The sequence below is a fragment of the Schistocerca americana genome, chromosome 4 (assembly GCF_021461395.2).
Source record: "Schistocerca americana isolate TAMUIC-IGC-003095 chromosome 4, iqSchAmer2.1, whole genome shotgun sequence".
Classification (NCBI taxonomy): domain Eukaryota; kingdom Metazoa; phylum Arthropoda; class Insecta; order Orthoptera; family Acrididae; genus Schistocerca; species Schistocerca americana.
Window position 1 is genome coordinate 840,658,447 of NC_060122.1, and position 24,548 is coordinate 840,682,994.

The 24,548-nt window shown below is 41.5% G+C and overlaps 1 protein-coding gene across 1 annotated transcript in view; it reads right to left on the reverse strand.

Annotated features, from left to right (window-relative positions):
• The window catches only part of LOC124613854 (venom protease-like), a 174,343-nt gene extending 151,125 nt beyond the window's left edge, over positions 1-23,218 (reverse strand). The window contains exon 1 of the mRNA XM_047142579.1: positions 23,146-23,218. Within this exon, the coding sequence (XP_046998535.1) occupies positions 23,146-23,218 (73 nt within the window). The remainder of the gene's footprint in view (positions 1-23,145) is intronic.
• Positions 23,219-24,548: the final 1,330 nt, after the last annotated feature.

Here is a 24,548-nt window from a genome sequence, read left to right on the forward strand (position 1 = left end):
GCTGCTAGTGTTTGGTACTGTGGTTAGCATCCACTCCTGGGACTTCTGCACTGGCTTCTGTTGTAACAGTGTTATTCATGCTTTTTCTAACCCTAGAACTTGCCTCCAGTGTATTAGTTAGTCGTGTCTGGAATAAACAACTATTTCAAAAACCTGTTTGTCCAAGAGTCTCCACAACGAGTTCCCTACCGAGTCTCACAACCTGTATTTCTAGTAAACGCTTGTACCTGTGTTGGCTCAGATAGAAGAAAACAGTCAAATGCCTTCACTGTAAATCGTCCTTCTGCCTTCTGCTCTGTACCGCTCTGGAGCGCAGACTGACCAGTAACCCCTTTTCTCCCTCTCCCACCTATGTCAGGACACGAGATCGTGAATGAATCAGTTACTTGTTCGTAGGTGGGTGTAAATGCGTAATTCATGACATTAGACGTTCATAATGGAGGACGAATTAGGGATCGTCAAGTCTGACTAAGAAATTGACGGGAACAGTCAATGTGTCATTCCAACTTCAAAAAATTTCACAAAAACTCATAAACGGGACATTTAGCTGGCGGAACTGGACACTGTTGTTATACGAAAATCTCATTTTATCGGATGACATCGACGACAGTCTCTCAGAGACACGTGGGAGGAATGAATTGCGGTTCCAGTACCTCAACGTTGTAGATAAACGTCTGTCAAAAGCAGGTGAACTGGCAATGGCTAACGGCGTAGGGACTCCGGAAGCAACAAGAAATACTACATCACACATACAGGATGCAGGTACTGAAAATGTGGGCTTAATTTAACGACAGTTGTTTGCTTCTCAGGAATTTCTGGAAGCGTTTTGGTCTACATTTCGATTTCAGAAAGTGACTGATAATGTGAGGTACACAGTACAATGTAGCACTTACCAGAGATGCAGGTCTGACAACATGCTTCTACCCCTGCAACGCACTCCGCAAGCCGCCACACGGCACCTGTTGTTGCAGGGCAACCTGTACCACTAATAGTCATTTGCTTTCCTGTCCTATTCGCAAACGTACAGAAGGAAATACGACTGTCTTGGTGCCTCCGTAAGAGCCATATTTCTCTATCTCATCTGCGCGTTCTTTACACGAGATGTACATCGGTAGCAGTAGAACCGTTCTGTAGTCTGCTGCAAATGTTGGTTCTCTTAATTTCTCAATAGCATTTTACAACAATAACGTCGTCTTCGTCCCAGGGATTCCCATTTGAGCTCACGAAGCATGTCCGTAATCCTCGCGTGTTCATCAAACGTGCCGGTTACAAATATACCAACACGCCTCTGCGTTGCTTCGACGTCTTCCTAACCCGATCTGGTGGAGATCCCAAACAATAAAGCAGAACTCAAGAATGAGTCACACAAGTGTTGTATACGCGGTCTCCTTTATAGATGAGCTACACTTTCCCAATTTTCCCAATAAGTCGAAGTCGAAAACTCGCCTACCCTATCGCCGACTCTACGCTGTCGTTCCATTTCGTACCGCTTTGCATCTTCACGCCTACATACTCAATCGTCAAGATGTGTCAAGTAGCACAACTTTTATACTGTATTCTAAAATTTCAGGGTCGTTTTTCTCATCTGTATTCCCTTACATTTTTCTGCATTCGTCACACCAAACAGAAAATTTAAGTCCTCCTGTGTCTTCCGATATTCATTCAACAACTCTTTCCCGTACATTACAGCGTCATGAGGAAATAGTCATACTTGCTATCCACCGTATCCGCCGGATCGTCTACGCACACAGGGTGCCCCAGGAAGAATGATCATGTTCAGGGACATGACAGGAACGATCATTCGAAGCAAAAAAGGCCAGCACACACGATCTCTAAACGGCATACCTCAGGAGCTGTGAGCACTCCTTCATCCTCGATAGTGCGAAACAAATATTTTCTACTGCAGTCTTTTGCTTTCCATATTTTGAGAGGAGGCGGTATGCACCAAAAAATGAAAATAAATGTCCAGTAAACATGAGCTGTAAAATGCATACCTTAAGAGTCAAGAGCACTTGTTCAGTAGAAGCAGGCCCGCACACAAAATTATTTTGCGGGGGAGGGGGGAGGTCCAAATCGGAAAGCTAAATTTATCTAGTATCACTTTTTAAATTATAAATAAAGATTCCATTGAACCTTTCAATAGATCAGACAGGCAGACAAGAATTGATTTGCTGTTTTCGTTCGCCTTAAATGATCCATAAATGTGTTAATAGTTAAATTTCCACGAAACTACTAGATAAATATTTATTTAATTTACAGCAATGTTACTGAAGTATCAGTCTCACATAGCACACAGTAGAAAAGCAAATAACTCGAAAAATTCAAAGAAACTAACAGAAGGTTACAAAGTAAAGTCAGGACGTTCCGAATGTTTCGACAGCGTTCTTCGTCTTGTCACTCTGGTCAACATTTTCCCACTTCTGCTTTCCCCTCTAGAATTCACTTTTTGCAGCACTTCCTGAACTTAGGAGGTCACTGCCATAGGTGCGACTAACGGACTATGTATCTGTAAAGTAGACGTCAGTTATGTATTCACTCATTCAAATACATGCGCACCTGTCTTTTGCAGAGCAAGAGTATGCATCTAGACTTTGGGAATAGTAATTAGTAATCCATGTATCAATCACTTAAAAATTATGTGTATGGATCTATTTCCAGTTTATAACAGAGCATACGCCACGAAAGAATGTGGCAGATACGTATCATTCGGAATTTGTACTGCATTTTCTCACAACAGCGTTTTGGTGCATACGTCACTGTTGTCCTAACGTCCTCATATCAATATGGAACGAGAAAAGTGGTGGCATTCTCAATTTGGTAGGTCTGTTCCACTGCAGGTGATCCTTACTGCTAAAATCATTCGCTACTTTTTTCTACGTGTAAATTATCTATTTAATTTACGCAAATTTTGGAACAAAGGTACTAACCCTGAGTCTATTCTGTTCTGTTCCGAAACAGTCCGTACGCAGCCACGTTGAACCTAATTTTTTTCTTGGATGGCGAAGTGCGGAACTGAGACAGGATACAAAGGAAGCTAATTACATCAAACTTTTCCTTGGGTAATTCATTGTCAACTACATGGAAATCTTTACGCAAATACAGATTTAGTAATGTTATAAAACTGTTCACCATTTACTCTGTTTTACAAGAGTTCCGTGAATCTTCCTCTGCTGTTTTTCATCAACTTCTGTACACCTGAAACTCCTTTCACTTGATTTCTTTCATAATCAGTAATGAATAATATTAAGAAAGCATTTTGGTACTAGAAAAATTTCATCGTAGATAGTATAAGCTCAAACACTTCGGATGGGACAAATCACATTTAACTGTATGGCAGAGGGTTCATTCACATTTCTCTATTATTACAATCACGTATAGCGCTTGGAAAGAACGAACACCTATACCTTTCCGTACGAGCTCGATTTTCCTTATTTTACAACGGCGATCGTCTCTTCCCACGTAGTTGCACAGGTCACACCAATACTCAAGAAAAATAGTAGGAGCAATCCACTAAATTATAGGCCCATATCATTAACGTCGATAGGCAGCAGGATTTTGCAACATATATTGTGTTCGAACATCATGAATTACCTCGAAGGAAACGGTCTATTGACACACAGTCAACACGGATTTAGAAAACATCGTTCTTGTGAAATACAACTGGCTCTTTACTCGCACGAACTGTTGAGTGCTATTGACAACGGATCTCAAATTGATTCCGTATTTATAGATTTCCGGAAGGCTTTTGACACTGTACCACACAAGTGGCTTTTGATAAAATTGCGTGCTTATGGAATATCGTCTCAGTTATGTGACTGGAATCGTGATTTCCTGTCAGAGAGGTCACAGTTCGTAGTAATTGACGGAAAGTCTTCGAGTAAGACAAAAGTGATTTCTGGCGTTCCCCAAGGTAGTGTTATAGGCCCTTTGCTGTTCCTTATTTATATAAACGATTTGGGAGACAATCTGAGCAGCCGTCTTAGATTGTTTGCAGATGACGCTGTCGTTTATCGACTAGTAAAGTCATTGGAAGACCAAAAAAGATGGAAAAACGATTTAGAAAAGATATCTGTATGATGCGAAAATTGGCAGTTGGCCCTAAATAACGAAAAGTGTGAGGTCATCCACATGAGTGTAAAAAGGAATCCGTTGAACTTCGGTTACACGATAAATAGTCAAATCTAAAGGCGGTAAATTCAACTAAATACCTAGGAATTACAATTACGAACAACTGAAACAAGAAAGAACACACAGAAAATGCTGTGGGGGAGGCTACCCAAAGACTGCGTTTTATTGGCAGGACACTTAGAAAATGCAACAGATCTACTAAGGGGACTGCATAGACTACGCTTGTCCGCCCTCTTAGAATACTGCTGCGATTTGTGGGATCCTTACCAAATAGGATTGACCGAATACATCGAAAAAGTTGATAGAAGGGCAGCACGTTCTGTATTATCACGAAATAGGATTGACACTGTCACTGAAATGATACAGGATTTGGGATGGACATCATTAAAACAAAGGCGTTTTTCGTTGAGGAGAAATCTTCTCACGAAATTCCAATCACCAACTTCCTCCTCCGAATGCGAAAATATTTTGTTGACGCCGACCTACATAGGGAGAAACGATCACCCCGATAAAATAAGGGAAATCAGAGCTCGTGCGGAAAGATATAGGCGTTCGTTGTTTCTGTGCGCTATACGAGACTGGAATAATAGAGAACTGTGAATGTGATTCGATGAACCCTCTGCCAGGCACTTAAATGTGATTTGCAGAGTATCCATGTAAATGTAGATGCAGATATTTTACCTTTTTCATTTCAAAGAATACAACTCGCAATTACACCCAAATAAGTCATACGCACATACAGAATCAAAATTCGCTTATTTTGTTTGATTTTAGTTGAAATTTGGCAGTCAACACCATTAAAATATAAACATTTAACATACAAATTTAACAATGTAGTCAATTTTTAATTATAATTGTAATTTTTGTGTCAGTGAGCAACTTAAAGGCAAAGATCTCAAAAAGTCTATTGAATAGTAATTATTAATTCTGTGTTCATTGTCACAAATTATTTTGTCATAGCTGTGAAAAATTTTTGCTTCACCTGCTACAGCATTGAGTATATCGTTATTAATGTAGCAGAATCTTCATTTTTTTGGTGCTCGAATAGCTGAAATTAACACAGATTGTGATAAAATGATCTCTACAGTATTGCCATAAATATCATTAATGATATTATTTTGATCACTGACAAGTGGGTGTGATATTTCAATAATATTGTCACCAATCTGTGGAAATTTCCTCGCTTGATCATACCCATTTTGTTTTACAAGATCCACAAACTCTGCTTCATGTCTCAAGCCCTCATATTTTGAGTTGAAGCAACATGATGAACTCCATGAGACTCATTCCAACCTGTAATGCAATTCTCAAGTGAAGTTGCACGTGAACAACTGTAAAAATTTGTCAAAAATCACCGCACAAAAAACAACAGTTTTCTCTTTCAAAGTTTTATGTTTGTTACATTCGTCTGTACGTAGATCTCTAAATAAGCTGTCTATAAGTTTTAACAATTAAATTGGACACATGGAAACATCGTCAGTATGTACTGATGAACATCAATTAATTATCTGTAGTTACTGTTTGATGGTATGTTGGGCACCGAAGTTTTTGCAAAACTGGAATGGGCAATTTAAAGGAATTGTGTTACATTCTACCACCATTTAAAATAGTTCAAGCTATGCCGATAAAAGCCGTTACAATGCAATGAAGATTATGCAAATTTAATTTATGAATAATTTCAGTTCCTGTGGATGTTTTACCACAACCTGCATGAGCAGTTCAGGAAAACACATTTGAGCCCGTGTCATGGTCATGCAGTTCACGAATAACATGGTCAATTATAATACGGCATTCACAGTTAGTTCCTTCGTAAAGTTCATTAAATTGCAGCTATTCATGGAAGTCGTTGTTGTTATTGTTGTGGTTTTCAGTCCGACAACTGGTTTGATGCAGCTCTCCTTGCTACTCTACCCAGTGCAAGCCTTTTCGTCTCTGATTAACCACTGCAACCTACATCCTTCTGAATCTGCTTTCTGTATTCATCTCTTGGTCTCCCTCTACGATTTTCACCACCCACACTTTCCTCCAATAATAAATTGGTAATTCCTTGATGTCTCAGAATCTGTCCTACCAAATGATCCCTTCCCCTAGTCAGGCTGTGGCATAATTTTTTTTTCTCCACTCTTCTATTCAGTACCTCCTTATTAGTTACATGATCTGGCCATCTAATTTTCAGCATTATTCTGTAGCAATGCGTTTGAAAACTTCTCTTCTCTTATTGTCTTATCTGTTTATCGTCCATGTTTCACTTCCATACATGGCTACACTCCATACAAATACTTTCAGAAAAGGCTTACTAGCACTCAAATCTACATTCGATGTTAAAAAATTCCTCTTCTTCAGAAGCGCTTTTCTTGCCACTTCCAAGACCATTGTCAGTCATTTTGCTGCCCAAATAACAAGTCATCAACTACTTTAAGTGTCTCGTTTACTAATGTGATTCCCTTAGCGTCACCTGATTTTATTCGTCTACATCCCATTATCCTTGTTTTGCTTTTGTAGATGTCTTATATTCTCCTTTCAAGACACTTTCCATTCCTTTCAACTGTTCTGTTAAGTCCTTTGCTGTCTCTAACAGAACAATGTGACTGGCAAATCTCATATAGTTCTTACTTCTTCTCTATGAACTTGAATTCCTACTCCAAATTTTCCTTTGCTTCCCTTTAGTGCTTGCTCTGTGCACAACTCTCTCTCTCTCTTCCCAATCACTACTTCCTTTTCATGCCCTTCGATTCGTATAACTGCCATCCGGTTTCTGTTCAACTTGTTCATGAACTGGAACTAACATATCTCCTTCAGGAAACTCTGGAAGTAGCGTTGAAACGGATAATACAAGTAAGCGACATCTCAAACAATGACGATTCAAAATATCATCAATTTCTAAGAGTACTCTCTCGTAAGAAATTTCTTTGTTGTATTACTTTAGGAAACCTTCGCAAAAAAAATTTCTAAATTCATTCCACAAGCTAAAGCAACTGCTGGTATGATCAGTGCACAAATTACACCAAATAAATGACACATTTGCTTTGGGAAATTCAATTCCTTTGCTTAATTTAAATATTCAAGCAATAAAAAATGGTTCAAAGGGCTATGGGACTAAACATCTGAGGTCATCAGTTCCCTAGAACTTAGAACTACTTAAACCTAAATAACCCAAGGACATCAGACACATCCATGTCCGTGCAGGATTCGAACCTGCGACCGTAGCGGTCGCGCGGTTCCAGACTGAAGCGCCTAGAACCGCTCGGCCACGGCGGCCGGCTTCAAGCAATACCTCAAGAATGACATGCTTCAATGAATATATTGTAAACAATTCTATGATAAGTTGTAACATCTTCAAATGAATTAGGACGAGAAACGTGGAATACTAGCACATGTAAATGATGAAGTTCTACATCCATTGGTGACACTACTTTCATGCGTGTAACAATTTTATCACCACTATGTACTCTCTTCTTCTATTTTGTTTCAGCATCTATCTGACATTGTGTAGAAGAATGACAGTATAACGGTAAACATTCGATGATGGATCGGCTTCATTTAATGCAAAGAATGATGATAATTTTTTCATGTTGTCAACTGCATCCTTTTCATGTCCAACTTCGAAGTAAACATTTTGTCCACCTAGTTAATGAATATCAAGCCTAATGATACTATGCGATTGAAAATGCATTGTAAATTTGTAATTACGCCTTATCACTTCACCTGATACGACGTAACAAAATTTCACAGTTCATCGATCTGAATCTCTTCACTCCCATGTCTTCATTTATTGTGTATCTCTATAGTTGCACTATCGTTTCGTTTATATAGATATTTATAAATGCATTTAACACTTTTAGCTGTATTGCAGTCTTTAAGATTCACATGACAATAACTTTAGCAAGTTAATGTGGATTGTATGGTACAACATAACAATTGTCAAGTGATTGTCCTCGAACATTAATACTAACACCATTATCACGCCATTTTTAGAATGGATATCCATTAACTGACTGACGTTTATTAAAGAGAAATCTTTAGCATTTTTTCTTTTTTTTCATTTGCCATCTCTCATACACAAAGAATTTTTGTTAAGTACACCACATTGTCCATACATCATATATTTAGCAGCATATTCGTATTCTTTACAGTTTATTCGGGTATGTGGAATTTCTGTACATACGATTTTATACTATCACAAATGTTTGCTGTTTTATCGATTTCGTATAAAGTGATTAAAATATGCGCATGTGGCAAACCTTCTTTTCTGAAATTCAGTTGTGTAAATGATTGCCTGAAAGTATCAGAGGATTAGCGAGTGTTAATTCAGTAATAGTTTCATGTATTGTTATCAGTATTGAACGACTGATTTTATGATTCATTCATTCTATAGAGACTAGCAGTGTCCATGTCATCAAAATATAAATGTGCATAACATGGTGAATGACCATACGTAGAAGTATCAAAGAATGATGACAATTTTTTTTCATGTTTTCTACTGAATCCTCTTTGTGTCCTACTTTGAAGTACTGCACGACTGATTTTATGGTTCATTAAGTCTATAGAGAATAGCAGTGTCGATGTCATCAAAATATAAATGCGCATAACATGGTGAATGACCATACGTAGAAGTCACTCGACCGACCTATGACAAAAAATTTCGTGTATCTGAAAGTGATACACTCCATGTAAAACTGTATCTGAAATTTTGCCGTTAGAACTGACCATGGAAAATGCCGCATTGTAGATGCGAGTATTATTGAAATAATTGTTTAATCTGTCTTGAATTCTTGGATCACTTGAAGAGCGTCTTTCATAATTTTTCTGTTAACGCCGACAAACTAACTTTTCCTTTATGAGAACACAGTGTGAATGTCATTGTATAACATACGGTAACCTCTGATGCGAAACGTTTTAAATCACAAAATCTGCACTATAAATTCATCAAATCGAAATTCTAACTGTCAAAATTATCTCGAATTAGGAAGATATCATCAGAGCTATGAATATGAAACGTTCCACTTCCTTTTACCACTCTCAAACGGCTGCATACATACATGATTTTTTCTTTCTGCCTATCTACCGCAAAGTACCTTTCGAATTACACGGGGTGTTCAAAAAGTCTCTCCGCAGTGTCGCATGATTGTTAGGCGCGCGTGCCGTATGCCGCAGTGAAGATACCGAAATGAAACTCAGTGAAATACAAGTTATAAATTTATTGAATATTCATTTTTACTTACAAATTTTCACATTGAATGTTGAAAGTGTCCCTCCTGTTGTTGAATACACAATTCGATTCGTCTAATCATGTTTCCAAACACATGTTGTAACATTTCTTCTGTAATAGAAACAGTGAAAGTGGATATTGCAGTTTTCAATTCATCGATGGGTTTTGGACGGTTTTTATAGACAGTTGTTTTCGCTTCACCCCAGAAGAAAAGTCAGGTAGTGTTAGGTCAGGCGATCGTGGAGGCCAAAATCCCTGTGAAATCATGCTATCATCAAAAATATCAGCAAGCAGTGACATTGAAACGTGAGCTGTATGCACGGTTGCACCATCTTGAAAATAACCGTTCAGTATTTCACTTAACACAAGTTAGCCTATGAATGGGTACAGAATATCACTGCAGTATCGTTGTGCGGTTATTGTTTCGTTGAAAAATACAGTACCCACATTCCGACGTCTAGCAATTGCAATCCAAACTCCAATTTTCACAGACTGAAATGGTTCCTCATGAATACACGATGGACTTGCAGTACTCCACATACGAGAATTTTGCGACTTCATGTACCCGGATAAATGAAACCACGACTTATCAGTGAAAAACGTTTCATTAAGAATATCCTTTCCATTTTGTTGAACGAAATTTTTGAACTATTGATAATAATGCAGTCTCTTGCCATGATCATTATTTTTCAGTTCTTGCACGACTGTCGCTTTGTATGGGAAAAGTTCTAATTTTTTCCTTACAGCTGTGTGGGCCGATCCGATACTAACATCGATTTCCTGGGCGAGTTTTCTTACTGAATTGTTCGGACTCATGGACATTTTATCGGAAATATCGAGTAGTTTATCCTCAGACAAAACGCAAGGACGACCACTTCTCAGTGCATCTGTCACTGAACCCGTACTTCGAAATTTTTTAATCAAATGTCGCACAACATCGCGATGTGGGAGTGTTGTCTCTGGAAAAACTGAATTAAATGTTTGACGAACTGAAACTGTGTATTTACCACCAGCTTTGAACACTTGTTCGGCTAAAAACACACGTTCTTCAACGGTTAGAATTTTAACAGTGACAAAAACGAAACAAACGAACAAAGGAACTAAACTTAAACGTTCACGTCAGCACGTAACGACACACACCAACGATACTACTGACGCTGGCTAAGATAAACAAAACAGTGGAATGTTGGGAGAGTCCACTTGAAGGGAAGTAACCCGGGCAGGCGAACAATCATAAGGCACGCGCGGCTAACAATCATACGGCACTGCGGAGAGTCTTTTTGATCACCCCGTATAAGTTTCATTGGCCTCCTTCTATCATTAATACTGAAAATCGGTGCTTCAATTTTCGTGTTCACGTATTAATACAATGATGTCGGGATTAGACGCTACGTTGCAGGAACATACGCCGAGTGCGTAACTAAACTGATGTGACTCTTCAGGCTTTCCCGGCGAGATCTTGTCATGTGGAACAATCGGGTCTACTGCCGGATGTTTGTGTCGCTCTGGCACAATATTTCGGCCACGTAACTCGTTGCCTTCTTCAGGTGCTACCTGAGACTGTACATGGCCGAAATATTGTGCCAGAGCGACACAAACATCCGGCAGCAGACCCGATTGTTCCACATGTTAAACTGATGTGGTTTGAGTTCCATCAGCTGGTGGGAGTACGTCAGAAGCAACACCAGGCACACACACACACACACACACACACACACGTACGCACACAGCTCTGCCCTTCACCCTCGCCAGCACCTCATTCGAACACCATGTACCACTACAAACATTCTTAACGCGTTCGAGAGTAATCTGCCCAATTTGCAGACCTCTGCTGTGTACAGCCGTCGTAATCACAATTACAAACCCACAACTCCTTTTCATTATTCAGCTCAGAGAGTGTTTCTGTTCCATCCTGTACATGTTCACCACCTGTTACCCAAGCACAACACATTCGTATCGATCAGCAGATAAAACTTTACCGCCGACCAAATGAACTTCGACTGTAACTAAGAACCGCTTTCCCGCCTTTTTATACCAGTAACAAAGCCCAGTCACGGACTCTATAAAAGAGGCGTTATCAGTCACGGAGAGATCTTACTGTTACATTATTTTGCCAACAGTGCGCTGTTTAAAGAGAGAATGGCGCCCAAAAACGTGCGCTGTAATCATCCATGTAGATGTAGATGTAGATATTTTATTTCTTCATTTCAAAGAATATAACTCGCAATTATTCCTGCATTTGCTAGAACCATTAATAATTCACAAGGATAAACATCATAAAAAGTTGGGATTTTATTAAGACATCCAGTTTTTATACATAATCAGTTACACGTTGGAGAAGTAGAGTTCGATCTTCGATGGTTTGAAATTTTATACTTGCGAACATAGTGATCAAAGACATTTAGTGAATAATGAAAGAATGTTTGCTAAGAATATTGTTTTTACTGCGGTTCTGTATTGTTCAATTGTAGACTAAAGCAATTATTTTCCTCATTTTTGTCGTTCATTCTCGCATGATGCTTCTTCTTCGTCGCTTCTCACTCTTTTCCTTATAGCGTTCAGGTAAGTCCTAAATATCTGCATTGTGTTCAGGTAAGATTTAAGAATTTGCAAAGCAATACATTCTAATTACTTGCATTTAAAAAATATTAGTTTCGTTACTTCATAAAAACAACTGGTCATTGTAATTCATTTGAGAAGATAGCTTGCTTTAAACAGTAAAGAACATTTGGAAACTGTATAGTTTCACAAGCAAACTAAGTAGCTATCAACTATTGTAATTGTAATCTATCTCGGAATTAAAAATCACATTATTGCTTTTCTGTAATACCTTCTGCTTTACTGATTTAAAGTTACTTATATCTACTTTACCACCTAAGAATTAGAAAACGCTAAAGGGCACAAAAGTGTCTCCTAATAATTCTCTGTTAGTGTTGTCAGGATATCATCTACTCGTCAAGTCTGTTTCGTCTGTCCGAGATATGCTTCCCTACAAATCGAAATATCATTTGCTAGCCACATTTGAGGTTGGAACAGAAAAATGGTTCAAATGGCTCTGAGCACTATGGGACTTAACATCTATGGTCATAAGTCCCTAGAACTTAGAACTACTTAAACCTAACTAACCTAAGGACATCATACAACACCCAGTCATCACGAGGCAGAGAAAATCCCTTACCCCGCCGGGAATCGAACCCGGGAACCCGGGCGTGGGAAGCGAGAACGCTACCGCACGACCACGAGCTGCGGACTGGAACAGAAAACATTTTTCTCGCTAAATGTAGTGGTTTGCAAACAAACTACTGTTTGCTTCCACCTCTCGCATGAATCGTGGGCGTCACCATCAGCCATTCGAGTTCAATGCAAGCCAATCTCGACGGTAGGTTCAGTATGAAACGGTCCAGTTTCTACACTCCGAAAACAGAGACTGCATTGTTTTGGTTGGTGAACACAGATCACATTCTCTCGGCAGCGCTAAATATTTACATATTTCACAAAAACAGAGTAAGATATTACTATCGTGGTATAATTTTCTTCTAGCTTACCGGAAAAGTTTCATTTGCTGGACACGCAACGTGTATCAGACAACAAGAGTTCCGGCCTTCTTGCCATTACCAGGTACATGCACTGTACTTGACAACGGCACAAAAGCCAAAATCTAGATAGCACAGAGGATAAATACAGTAATATATAGTGAAATTGTGGTATACTCTTTCAAAAAGTATTACATGACTGCCGCTCGTTTTTCTTTTGCAGTGTTTTTTTTCGTAACCAATACGTTTTTCAGAGATGCCCTAATCCGAAGCGCTTCCATGATTTTATCGTACTGTATAAGTACAGACTGTAGCATTCCAAACAAGCCGTTCCATGGAATTCTCCGTTTCTTGCTTCAAGTGATTTCTCTATCGAATTCACGGCACCAGTTTTTCCTTGTCAGCCTTTCGGAAATCTGAAGGAGCACAACTGAATCAGGAGTTGTATAATCTTGTTTTCAACATGTACGAGCAGGGTAAAATTCATACAGACTTTGAGAAAAACATTATGATCCCCATTCCAATGAAGGCAAATGCTACAAGATGTAAAAATTATAGGACGCTCAGCCTAGTTACTCACGCCTCTAAAATAGTAACCTCAATTATCCTAAAGCGCATAGAACAAAAAGTCGAAGCTACACTCTCCGAAGACCAGTTGGATTCCGGAAAGACAGAGGAACCAGAGAAGCAATATTTGCTCTAAAACTAATAATAGAGAAACGACTAGATAAGAACCTGACAACATACATAGCTTTCGTTGATGTAGAGAAAGCCTTTGATAATGTTAAATGGGATAAGATAGAAAAATGATATGGAACCTATACAAAAACGAGACAGCAGTTATCCGTGGACGGACAAAACAAGAAGAGGTGCAGATACGGAAAGGTGTCCAACAAGGTTGCGCACTATCCCCTGTTATCTTTAACGTATACATTGAAGAGGCGCTGAAAAAAGTAAGGGAAAATTCACAGACAGGTGTAGTAATTCATGGCCAACGAATAGATATGATAAGATATGCCGATGATATAGCTGTGCTAGCTTAAAGTGAAGATGATCTTGTAGTCCTACTGAATAGAATGGATAAAGATATGGGGGGAGAATATAATATGAGAATTAATAAAGCAAAAACAAAAGTAATGGCATGCGACAAAAAAGATCAAGTGAAAGTCCAAGTTCATGTAGGCAATGAACTCCTTGAACAAGTTGATAAATTTACTTATCTGGGCAGTAATATTACCAGGGATGGAAGGAGCAAGGCAGAAGTGAGAAGTAGAATTGCTCAAGCAAAGGCTGCTTTTAACAAGAAGAAAAACGTCTTAACATCTAAGAGCATCAGCCTTGAAATCAGGAAAAGATTTTTGAAATCATATGCGTGGAGCGTGGCATGCTATGGGTGTGAAACATGGACTCTCGGGACAGAGGAAGACCAGACGCTAAATTCATTTGAAATGTGGTGCTATAGACACATGCTGAAAATAAAATGTATCGACAAGGTCACAAACGAAGTGGTTCTGGAAATAGCAGGTGAGAAGAGAAGCTTCTGGAGTTTCATTGTTGAAAGAAGAGTGGAATTTACAGGCCATCTATTAAGGCATAAAGGACTCCTGAACACAATCATAGAGGGATACGTCGAGGGAAAAAGACCAAGAGGAAGACCACGACTGAGGTACATGGATCAAATCGTGAAAGATGTGGGATGTAACAACGATAAAGAAATGAAGAGAAAAGCTGAAAGACGCACAGAATGGAGACAAGCTGCCATTGTAGCTGTTGCAAACCAATCCTTGGATTGACCACGACAGAAGAATAATTAATGAAAATCTCCCACAAAAGCAACTACTATACAAGTCTCTCACACACAGGATGTGTTCTTTCGAATCAAGTTCCGCTTTCACTCTCTCTTTCTTATAAAGTTGATGCGCCTTGTTGCGACAGCGAGCGACTGTGCTGCGATGGGATGAGTGGAATAGACGGCCGCACCATTCGACAGTGAGATGCTGGGCCTAGAGTGGAGAAGTTCGGTTGTAGTTGCTCCTCCCGCATCAAGAGTGATTGTATTGACATCTGCCGGACTTCCGCGGAACTACATGCACTAAGGAATTAGGGTGAGCATGAACGCCACACGCAGAACCAGAGAACACAGCGCCTCCTCTCTCAGCTATTAAAATCTGTGATATTCCACGATCACCCCTGACGTCCATGTCCTTTTCCAGGGCCACAGAGTCTGCAGCAGGAGGTTTTCCGCTAGTCGAGGTACTCGCGATACATCGATAACACCGAGACACGTTAGGAACCTGTGCCTACCCAATCTCAGTGGTGTCCCATCCGCCTAAACACCCACATTCTATGATAAAAACGCCCACAATGTGAAATACAGATGAATCTTATGTCTTGTCCATCTCGTTAATGACTATCAAGTGACGGCCATTACACAGCAAGTGGAAACCTACACATCATTCTCAATGAGACTGAAATCGATAAAACGTACAGGGTGTGGTATCGCCCGAAGTGTGGAGTTCCCAAGATACAGTTGGTACCTCACGACGGCGCCACAAACTGACAGTCGCTCCCAGCCACGAATGAATGTCGTCAGCAAAGAGTTTCCATACGCCATAGCTGCTGGAAGAGTACTTACGTCAGAGAACAGCGCTATTCACCCGCCTCTGTGTTCGTCGATTAAGAGAGCAGAGTCATTGTATTTCAAATCTCGCAGGGATCGTATTAGCAGTTAGAACTGCGTACCAAAGTTTAAAGTTAGAACGATATGTAACTGTCCGTCAAGTGTAAACAGCATTATTGTACTCGGCGACAGTAATAAATACACAGGGTGAAGCGAAATTCGCGCACTCGGGCTTCACAGCGCGGCTCCTCATATGCCAGCGATAAAAAAAAATGTGTCTCACAAAATTTCGACCAGCCAGAGTGGCAATCTGGCAACAGTGTAACCACATGTATGGTTAGTACCTCTGTTGGCACGCCGTACTCCTGTTCTACAGTTGGCGCAGGGCATAGGGTTTTGAATAAACATGCAGAAGATCGACGACTCCATCCTGGGTTTGGGCGGATTTTTTTATTTGCTGATTTCATTCTGACATTTCATACTGTAATGTATACACCGTTTCTTAGGTCACATGTATCCTAAATTGACAACATTTGAAACGCTGAACAACGAGGAGAGGAATATACGAAAAACACTGACAAGAAGAAGGGGCGGGATTGAAGGACATCTGTTAAGACATCAGGGAATAACTTCCAAGATACTGAAGGAAGCTGTTGAGGGCAAAAAGTGAAGAGGAAGAGAGAGATTGCAAATCCAGCAAATTACCCAGGAGGCAGGTTGCAATTCCCACTGTGAGATGAAAAGGTTAACGGAGGAGAAGAATTTGTGCCGGGCCGCATCAAACCAGTCAGAAGACTAAAGACCCCGAAAAAAAAGAAAAAAATTAGAGAGAGAAAGACGAAGACAATGACTTTTTAATTCCTCTTTTGGCGATCAACGACTGGAGAAAGTGAAAACTGTAAAACATCTTGGAGTAACAGTCCAGAGCGTCCAAATCGAAAAGGAAGAGCAAATGCCAGACTGAGAATCGCTGTAGGAATTTTAAGCAAAGGTACTTCGCCCACGGTATAAGTAGCTTACAAAAGACTCGTTGCATCGATTCTTGGACATTGCTCATACGTCTGGGACCATTCACAAGTTGAATTAATAGGGCAGATGGAGAAGATCCAGCAAAGAGAGGCACGATTCGTCACAGAATCGATTAGTAAGTGTGAGAGCGTTACAGAGGCGCTGAAAAACTTGCGTGGCACGCCCCACAAGAGAGGCCTGGAAGAGACAGAGAAATCAGAGGCCGCGCGCAGGTTCGACAGCGGAACTTCTTGGGCACCGTTCGCGAATGCACCAGGGACGGAGGGAAACGTTGGTGGCACTAGATGTAGCCTCCGCCACAAACCGCCAGGTGGTGCGCGCAGTACAGATGCAGAGGCAGGACAACATTCAGTTAACGCAACGCTTCCAATCATTTTTCCTCGCTGACAAGACACGGCAACAATATTATACTGTCCGTGGGCTTCAGCCCAATCCGTACAACGAACGAAGCACTGTGCATTACACCTTCTGACTCCTCTTAGACAAAACCATCAAGGAAAAGAAGATGCGTACAAAAAAAGTTGTCCGACACTGTTGGGAAACTTGAGCTCTTGCAATAGTGCTTAACTTCAGCCACTTGAGTAACACGTAGTTTATTGTTCCTAAGTCGCTGTCGAAACGGGTTACGAAGTAACGCAATCTCTTGTTTGCTTCTAACGCAGGTAATGTGCTGTGTGTATTCATCGTTAAAGTAATCAGTATATTTCTGCTCTGAAGCGCATATGTTGCCTCATCCATACGTGCCGGCTTCTGTCGCGGAACTAAAACTATTGGTTCAGCATCTTCTGTACTCATTAAACTACTTCTTTAAATTTACTTAGAAACACCTGAAGCCCAAGTGTTGTCAGTAAGCACCTTTCCTATACTTCAGGCCCGTGTCTGCCACGAAAGGTATTTTGCTTGTGCGCCGTTCCCGATCTCGCGACTTTTTGTGATTTCTTCTTCACATCTATGCCCCGTTGGAACTGTTTTATTATTCTTTACAGTCCATTACTCTCCCGTCATCGACATTTTCGCGCACATTCAAACCTTTCATTTCACTTTTCACTACCACGTCCGTAACACTCGGTTCTCTGAGTATGTAGATACTGTGACCATTACAAGTGTTATATAAGAAATAGAAATCTTAAAAGAATTTGTATTTACATTCTCTGACGGGTGCACACCTCCGTATACTGTAGGTATTAACGTATGCAGCTCAGCGTTGGGGCTCAGCGCTCAGGTATTCAGTTCGGATTATGACGACAAAATATATATATATATATATATATATATACTCCTGGAAATGGAAAAAAGAACACATTGACACCGGTGTGTCAGACCCACCATACTTGCTCCGGACACTGCGAGAGGGCTGTACAAGCAATGATCACACGCACGGCACAGCGGACACACCAGGAACCGCGGTGTTGGCCGTCGAATGGCGCTAGCTGCGCAGCATTTGTGCACCGCCGCCGTCAGTGTCAGCCAGTTTGCCGTGGCATACGGAGCTCCATCGCAGTCTTTAACACTGGTAGCATGCCGCGACAGCGTGGACGTGAACCGTATGTGCAGTTGACGGACTTTGAGCGAGGGCGTATAGTGGGCATGCGGGAGGCCGGGTGGACGTACCGCCGAATTGCTCAACACGTGGGGCGTGAGGTCTCCACAGTACATCGATGTTGTCGCCAGTGGTCGGCGGAAGGTGCACGTGCCCGTCGACCTGGGACCGGACCGCAGCGACGCACGGATGGACGCCAAGACCGTAGGATCCTACGCAGTGCCGTAGGGAACCGCACCGCCACTTCCCAGCAAATTAGGGACACTGTTGCTCCTGGGGTATCGGCGAGGACCATTCGCAACCGTCTCCATCAAGCTGGGCTACGGTCCCGCACACCGTTAGGCCGTCTTCCGCTCACGCCCCAACATCGTGCAACCCACCTCCAGTGGTGTCGCGACAGGCGTGAATGGAGGGACGAATGGAGACGTGTCGTCTTCAGCGATGAGAGTCGCTTCTGCCTTGGTGCCAATGATGGTCGTATGCGTGTTTGGCGCCGTGCAGGTGAGCGCCACAATCAGGACTGCATACGACCGAGGCACACAGGGCCAACACCCGGCATCATGGTGTGGGGAGCGATCTCCTACACTGGCCGTACACCACTGGTGATCGTCGAGGGGACACTGAATAGTGCACGGTACATCCAAACCGTCATCGAACCCATCGTTCTACCATTCCTAGACCGGCAAGGGAACTTGCTGTTCCAACAGGACAATGCACGTCCGCATGTATCCCGTGCCACCCAACGTGCTCTAGAAGGTGTAAGTCAACTACCCTGGCCAGCAAGATCTCCGGATCTGTCCCCCATTGAGCATGTTTGGGACTGGATGAAGCGTCGTCTCACGCGGTCTGCACGTCCAGCACGAACGCTGGTCCAACTGAGGCGCCAGGTGGAAATGGCATGGCAAGCCGTTCCACAGGACTACATCCAGCATCTCTACGATCGTCTCCATGGGAGAATAGCTGCCTGCATTGCTGCGAAAGGTGGATATACACTGTACTAGTGCCGACATTGTGCATGCTCTGTTGCCTGTGTCTATGTGCCTGTGGTTCTGTCAGTGTGATCATGTGATGTATCTGACCCCAGGAATGTGTCAATAAAGTTTCCCCTTCCTGGGACAATGAATTCACGGTGTTCTTATTTCAATTTCCAGGAGTATATATATATATATATATATATATATATATATATATATATATATATATATATTTAGTCGACTGGACGTGGGAGGGGGGAAGTGAGAGATACGTGACGACGTAACAGTTCTAACATCAGACTTTTTCCCCATTCCGTGGATCAAATGCCAGCCAGATCTCTTTGGCGGTGATCCGTCAATGGGACAGAGACGTTCAGCGCTGCAATCCCTGGGTGCTATTCGAGCAGAGAGAAACTGTGTCCCTGCCGGATTCACCTGCTGCAGTGTTTCATCTTTGTCACCATCATCACGAACACAATATTACACTGAGCACGACCTCAACGTATTATGCAGAGTTAACAGCTTTGACACGCAAGCTGCCCAAGTGACGTCAACTAGAAATACTTTAAAGGCTCCCTGAACCGAATGAGTAAATAAAGAAAGAAACGTAGTTAAGACGTGTGTCACATCCTTCCTCTCGACGACACTGCAGTCCCTTACAGAACTCGTAGACGGAAGCTGTCTCCCCGTTCCAGATCGACCTTGACCAGCGCGCTACTGGCGAGACGCTGTTTGGCAGAGTCATCCCTCAAGAGGGATGAGTGTTTGCTTTTCGACACGCAGTTGTGCACTCCATAATGGTCTGTTTCCATTAGCAAAGGAGCCTGACGGCATACTGTGAAGCTCGATATCCTACTCTTTCTAGCGAGAGCACTGATAATGTTTGCTGAATGCTCTGGCTTGCACACGAGATGGCCATATGAACAGTTCCCTTACGATTAGCTGACTTTACGAAGGCAAATAGACCTTGAACGTAATAAAGGCCATCTTCTAGCAAGTAATTCCGTTGCTTGAAGAAGACACCCGCAATACGTAATTTGAAGACATTCAGAGTTTTGTTGTCAAAGCCATGACTTAGACTGTTAATTACAATAGAAGTAATATATTAATTACAACAGAAGTGTTGGAACCCATAAGTCGTCAACGTAAAATGGTGGAGTTAATCGTTGTAAATTATTTAATATTATTACAACTGAATTTCATAGGTAAGGTGAACTATTAAATCTTTAAACAAAAAGCTGCAGTGTCAAAGAAACCATGCTATTAACGAAAAAGCGAGTTCACAAAAAGAAAGCAGACGACCAGGAACTGATACGAAGCTGACTAAAAAATTACTGCCTTTTTAGTATACTTTATAGGAAAAAATAAAAAAATAATAATTAGAATTGTTTTAATGTTATTCGAAAGTTTGTGAAAAGAGTATAACGAAGTTAGGCTTGTTTTTGTTGTATGAAGCTGGTGTCTGCGCAGATACCATTGTTGTTGTCAGTCAACCCTGCCACAAAAAGAGTGGTACCGTGCTGAGTACGGAGGAAGTATTGTGTCGAAAGCCAAGTGGGAATGTCATTCAAAGTGTTATTTGTGTAGGTTGGTAATGAAGCAATGTAACTGGGAAATAATCAATTGCAAAATTGGCTACACTGTTAGCTGATGTTTTGTTCGCTCTGTGAATTTTATGCGTAAGTGCCAATCTGAATTGTGTTGTTTTAATTTAAGAATACGGTAAACAAATGTGCAATTCCGTTTCATTAACCAGAAGTCAAAAATGGTTCAAAAGGCTCTGAGCACTATGGGACTCAACTGCTGAGGTCATTAGTCCCCTAGAACTTAGAACTAGTTAAACCTAACTAACCTAAGGACATCACAAACATCCATGCCCGAGGCAGGATTCGAACCTGCGACCGTAGCGGTCTTGCGGTTCCAGACTGCAGCGCCTTTAACCGCACGGCCAACCAGAAGTCGTTGTAAAGTATACCTTAATCTGCTTCTGTTTAGACTAATTGCAAATGCACGTTTGTGTTTCTGGAATTTGTGGGGTGAATAGAAACAGTAACTGTCAGCGTTTCTTCAGAAAGAGAACAAGAATTTTATGCAGATGAAAACCCATATGGTACTGGTCTCAACCCAGGAGATTATGCTGTGATTGAACTACGTGGAAAAAGTAAGTTGTGGTTTAGACTGTACCCATATAAAACTGGATATTCAGAAGGAAAAGGTTTTTTTTCTTTTTTTCCTTTCTTTTGTTGAGAAAACAAGGGCAATTACGCTCGTTTATGTTAAAAGACGAAGAATAGTTTTTTTAGTGAAAGTGATATTTTTCGGAAGCTCTTCGTTACTTCTGGAGGTACGACTTGTAGATTCAAGGACATCATTTTCAAAGGTGATGCCTATGACTTAACTACATTAAGCAACAAAACAAGTTCATCAGTTTTATGTTGCAATAAAATAATTAGAGATATAACAATTTTTATTCGGAGAACAGAATAAAAACCACAACTGATGAAATGTGAATAAAAACCACAACTGATGAAATGCTTTTAGTTTTTGTATTGAACAAAGCTTTTTTTGAACTAAAATAGATAAAGTTCGTTTCTTATTTTCCAAGATCTTGACATGTCCCTCTTCACCCCGAAGGCCAATAACTAGAAAAAATAATAAGATTAACAGTGCTGTTTCTACTCAACCGATTTGTGGGGTGAATAGAAACAGGAAATTTTTATTTTTTATGTTATAAAAGCATGAGCTAGGTCCCGAATCTAATTACGTGTGTGTGTGTGTGTGTGTGTGTGTGTGTGTGTGTGTGTGCGTGTGAGATCGTAAACTACTAGACCGACTTCAACCAAACTTTGTACACATGTCCCTTAATGTCTGAGAACAGTTGCTATCGGGGTAAGAATCACCTATCTACCACAGTTCAGGAGCAGTGACGTCATAAACAATGCGACATCAAGAATGACGTTTAAATTTACTGTTTCTGTGCTGCTAACTCTGCTCGCGATAAATTTCGCAGACGGTTTTCACATATGCTGTTAAAGGCACCTACAAAATCATATCATGGTCGCACACGCAGTTCAGGAAGTATCACGTCATAAACACATAGATGCGTAAAAACTGCGACATTGTGCGTGAAGTGTAAATTTGTAGCTTCCTTGCTACTGACTCTCTTCGCAACACATTTACAGAGAGTATCAAAATATACCGGTGAATGTACCTACACAAACGCATCGTTGTCCGACAGACAGTTCAGGAGATATGACGTCATAAACACTGATATGCGTGAAAAAATGACGCATGGTTCATGAAGTTTTGATACATTTATTCTTTACTACTTAGACACACCTACATTGGAGTCAGCTCAAGGAAATCCCTGACAGCTGGCAGCGATTTTGACAGTTTTCAAAGGCAAAGCGCAAACATTACTAGGCGAGAATCACCAGCTACAGGGCTACGAGGAGATATTGCCAGAAACACGTTTACAAAATCGCACTGTAGTCGTGGGAAGAAGCTGCGCCCAGCGCACAGAAACCGTGCAAGATACTACATTACAAACAAAGTGCAGTTATTGTTTTCGATTCTAACAGAAAATTGGCGAAATGAGTAGCTGGGCAATGCCACAATTATCAGCTAGACCCACGTAATTCTGATTGTCGTATTTGTTTTTAAAGTGGTTAATTCTTTCTTTTGAAGCTGAAAACCGTTTCTAATCACGGCATTTCGCGGTACTCATACAACTTATGTCTCTTGAGGTTGAAATATGTGACAAAAAAATAGTTTGATTCTGTTATAATGTACTGTCACTCTGGTCAGTTTTCGCTATTAATTATGGTGCACGCACTCTAATGACGAGTCTCAAGAACCTTCGTGATACAATTGTGTACACACACGTCATATGACATGTCCCGTCGTTGTTTAGGTACCCTCAACGTCGTGTTGAGTTTCACACTTGGTTTGTACTTCTGACCATTTGCCATATCCTCTGCAAACCTGGGGACAGCGTACGGTCTGACGTTCTCGACTACTGCACACACACACACACACACACACACACACACAGAGAGAGAGAGAGAGAGAGAGAGAGAGAGAGACTTGTGGAGAGGATGTGACTGACTCACCGTAGAGCTGGCGGGCAGAGATCTCGGCGAGCGCGACAACCACGAGCAACAGCAGCTGTGGGCGGCCGGCCATCGCGCGCGGTGCGGCAGCGTGGCCCAGGCTAGAGCAGAGGCTAGGCTAGGCTGGACTAGGCGACGGCGGGCCGTCCCCTGACGTCGTGGTCACGCCGGGTTGGACCTCTGGTGGCCCGGGCGGAGCGCAGCAAGTAGCCAGTAGCCACCACGACCACCAGCTGCAGCAGCAGCAGCAGCAGCAGTAGCAGGCAGCCACACACAAGGAGCGGCGGGGACTGCACTGGCGGGCGCTGCCCGCGGCGCGCCTTTATACGCAGCGCGCGGCCGCCGCTCCTCGCCGGACACTGCTCGGCCGCCTCTCGCCCTTTCGGCGTTCGGTGCGGACCGTGCACGAAACGCACTGCTGCCCGAAACTTGGACGAAGGCAACCTTCAGAGCACGTCACACTGCCGAGTAACATGCTCGACGACACTTGGACCACACACAGAAACAACTCTTACATTGAATCAGGGGCGCATTGATGAAGTTTTGTGGGCGGGGGCGGTTGCCCAGAAGAGAAAGAAGACACAGGGATCCTCTCCTTGAAAGTTAAAGAAAAAAAACTTTCAAAACCTATTGTTTTACGCTGTTTTGATACGTAAAAACATCAAACAATTGCAAAACTGTTTAATTTTAGACAAAAAAGGTTTAAATTTCTTAAAATGTGTAGCATTCACAACCTCTTTCTGAGTAACTTCTTTTATATAACTGTTAACACACACTAACAAGCTCATAAGGCTTTTGTTAACAACTCAGACTTGATAAGGAAATTAAAAGCGAATAAAGCAAAATTAGAATAAAATAATTTTAGAACTATAGTTCTTAATTTGTTAAGTTATATTTTCCCATATATATATATTGTTGTGCTCTTCAGTCCTGAGACTGTTTTGATGCAGCCCTCCATGCTACTCTATCCTCCGCAAGCTTCTTCATCTCCCAGTACTTACTGCAACCTACATCCTCCTGAATCTGCTTAGTGTTTTCATCTCTTGGTCTCCCTCTAGGATTTTCACCCTCCACGCTACCCTCCAATACTAAACTGGTGATCCCTTGATGCCTCAGAACATGTCCTACCAACCGATCCCTTCTTCTAGTCAAGGTCTGTCACAAAGTCCTCCCCAATTCTATTCAATACCTCCTCATTAGTTATGTGATCTACCCATCGAAATTTCAGCATTCTTCTGTGGCACCACATTTCGAAAGCTTCTATTCTCTTCATCTCCAAACTATTTATCCTCCACGTTTCACTTCCATACATGGTTACACTCCATACAAATACTTTCAGAAACGACTTCCTAACTCTTCCAGGTCCTTTACTGTCTCTGACAGAATTACAATGTCATCGGCGA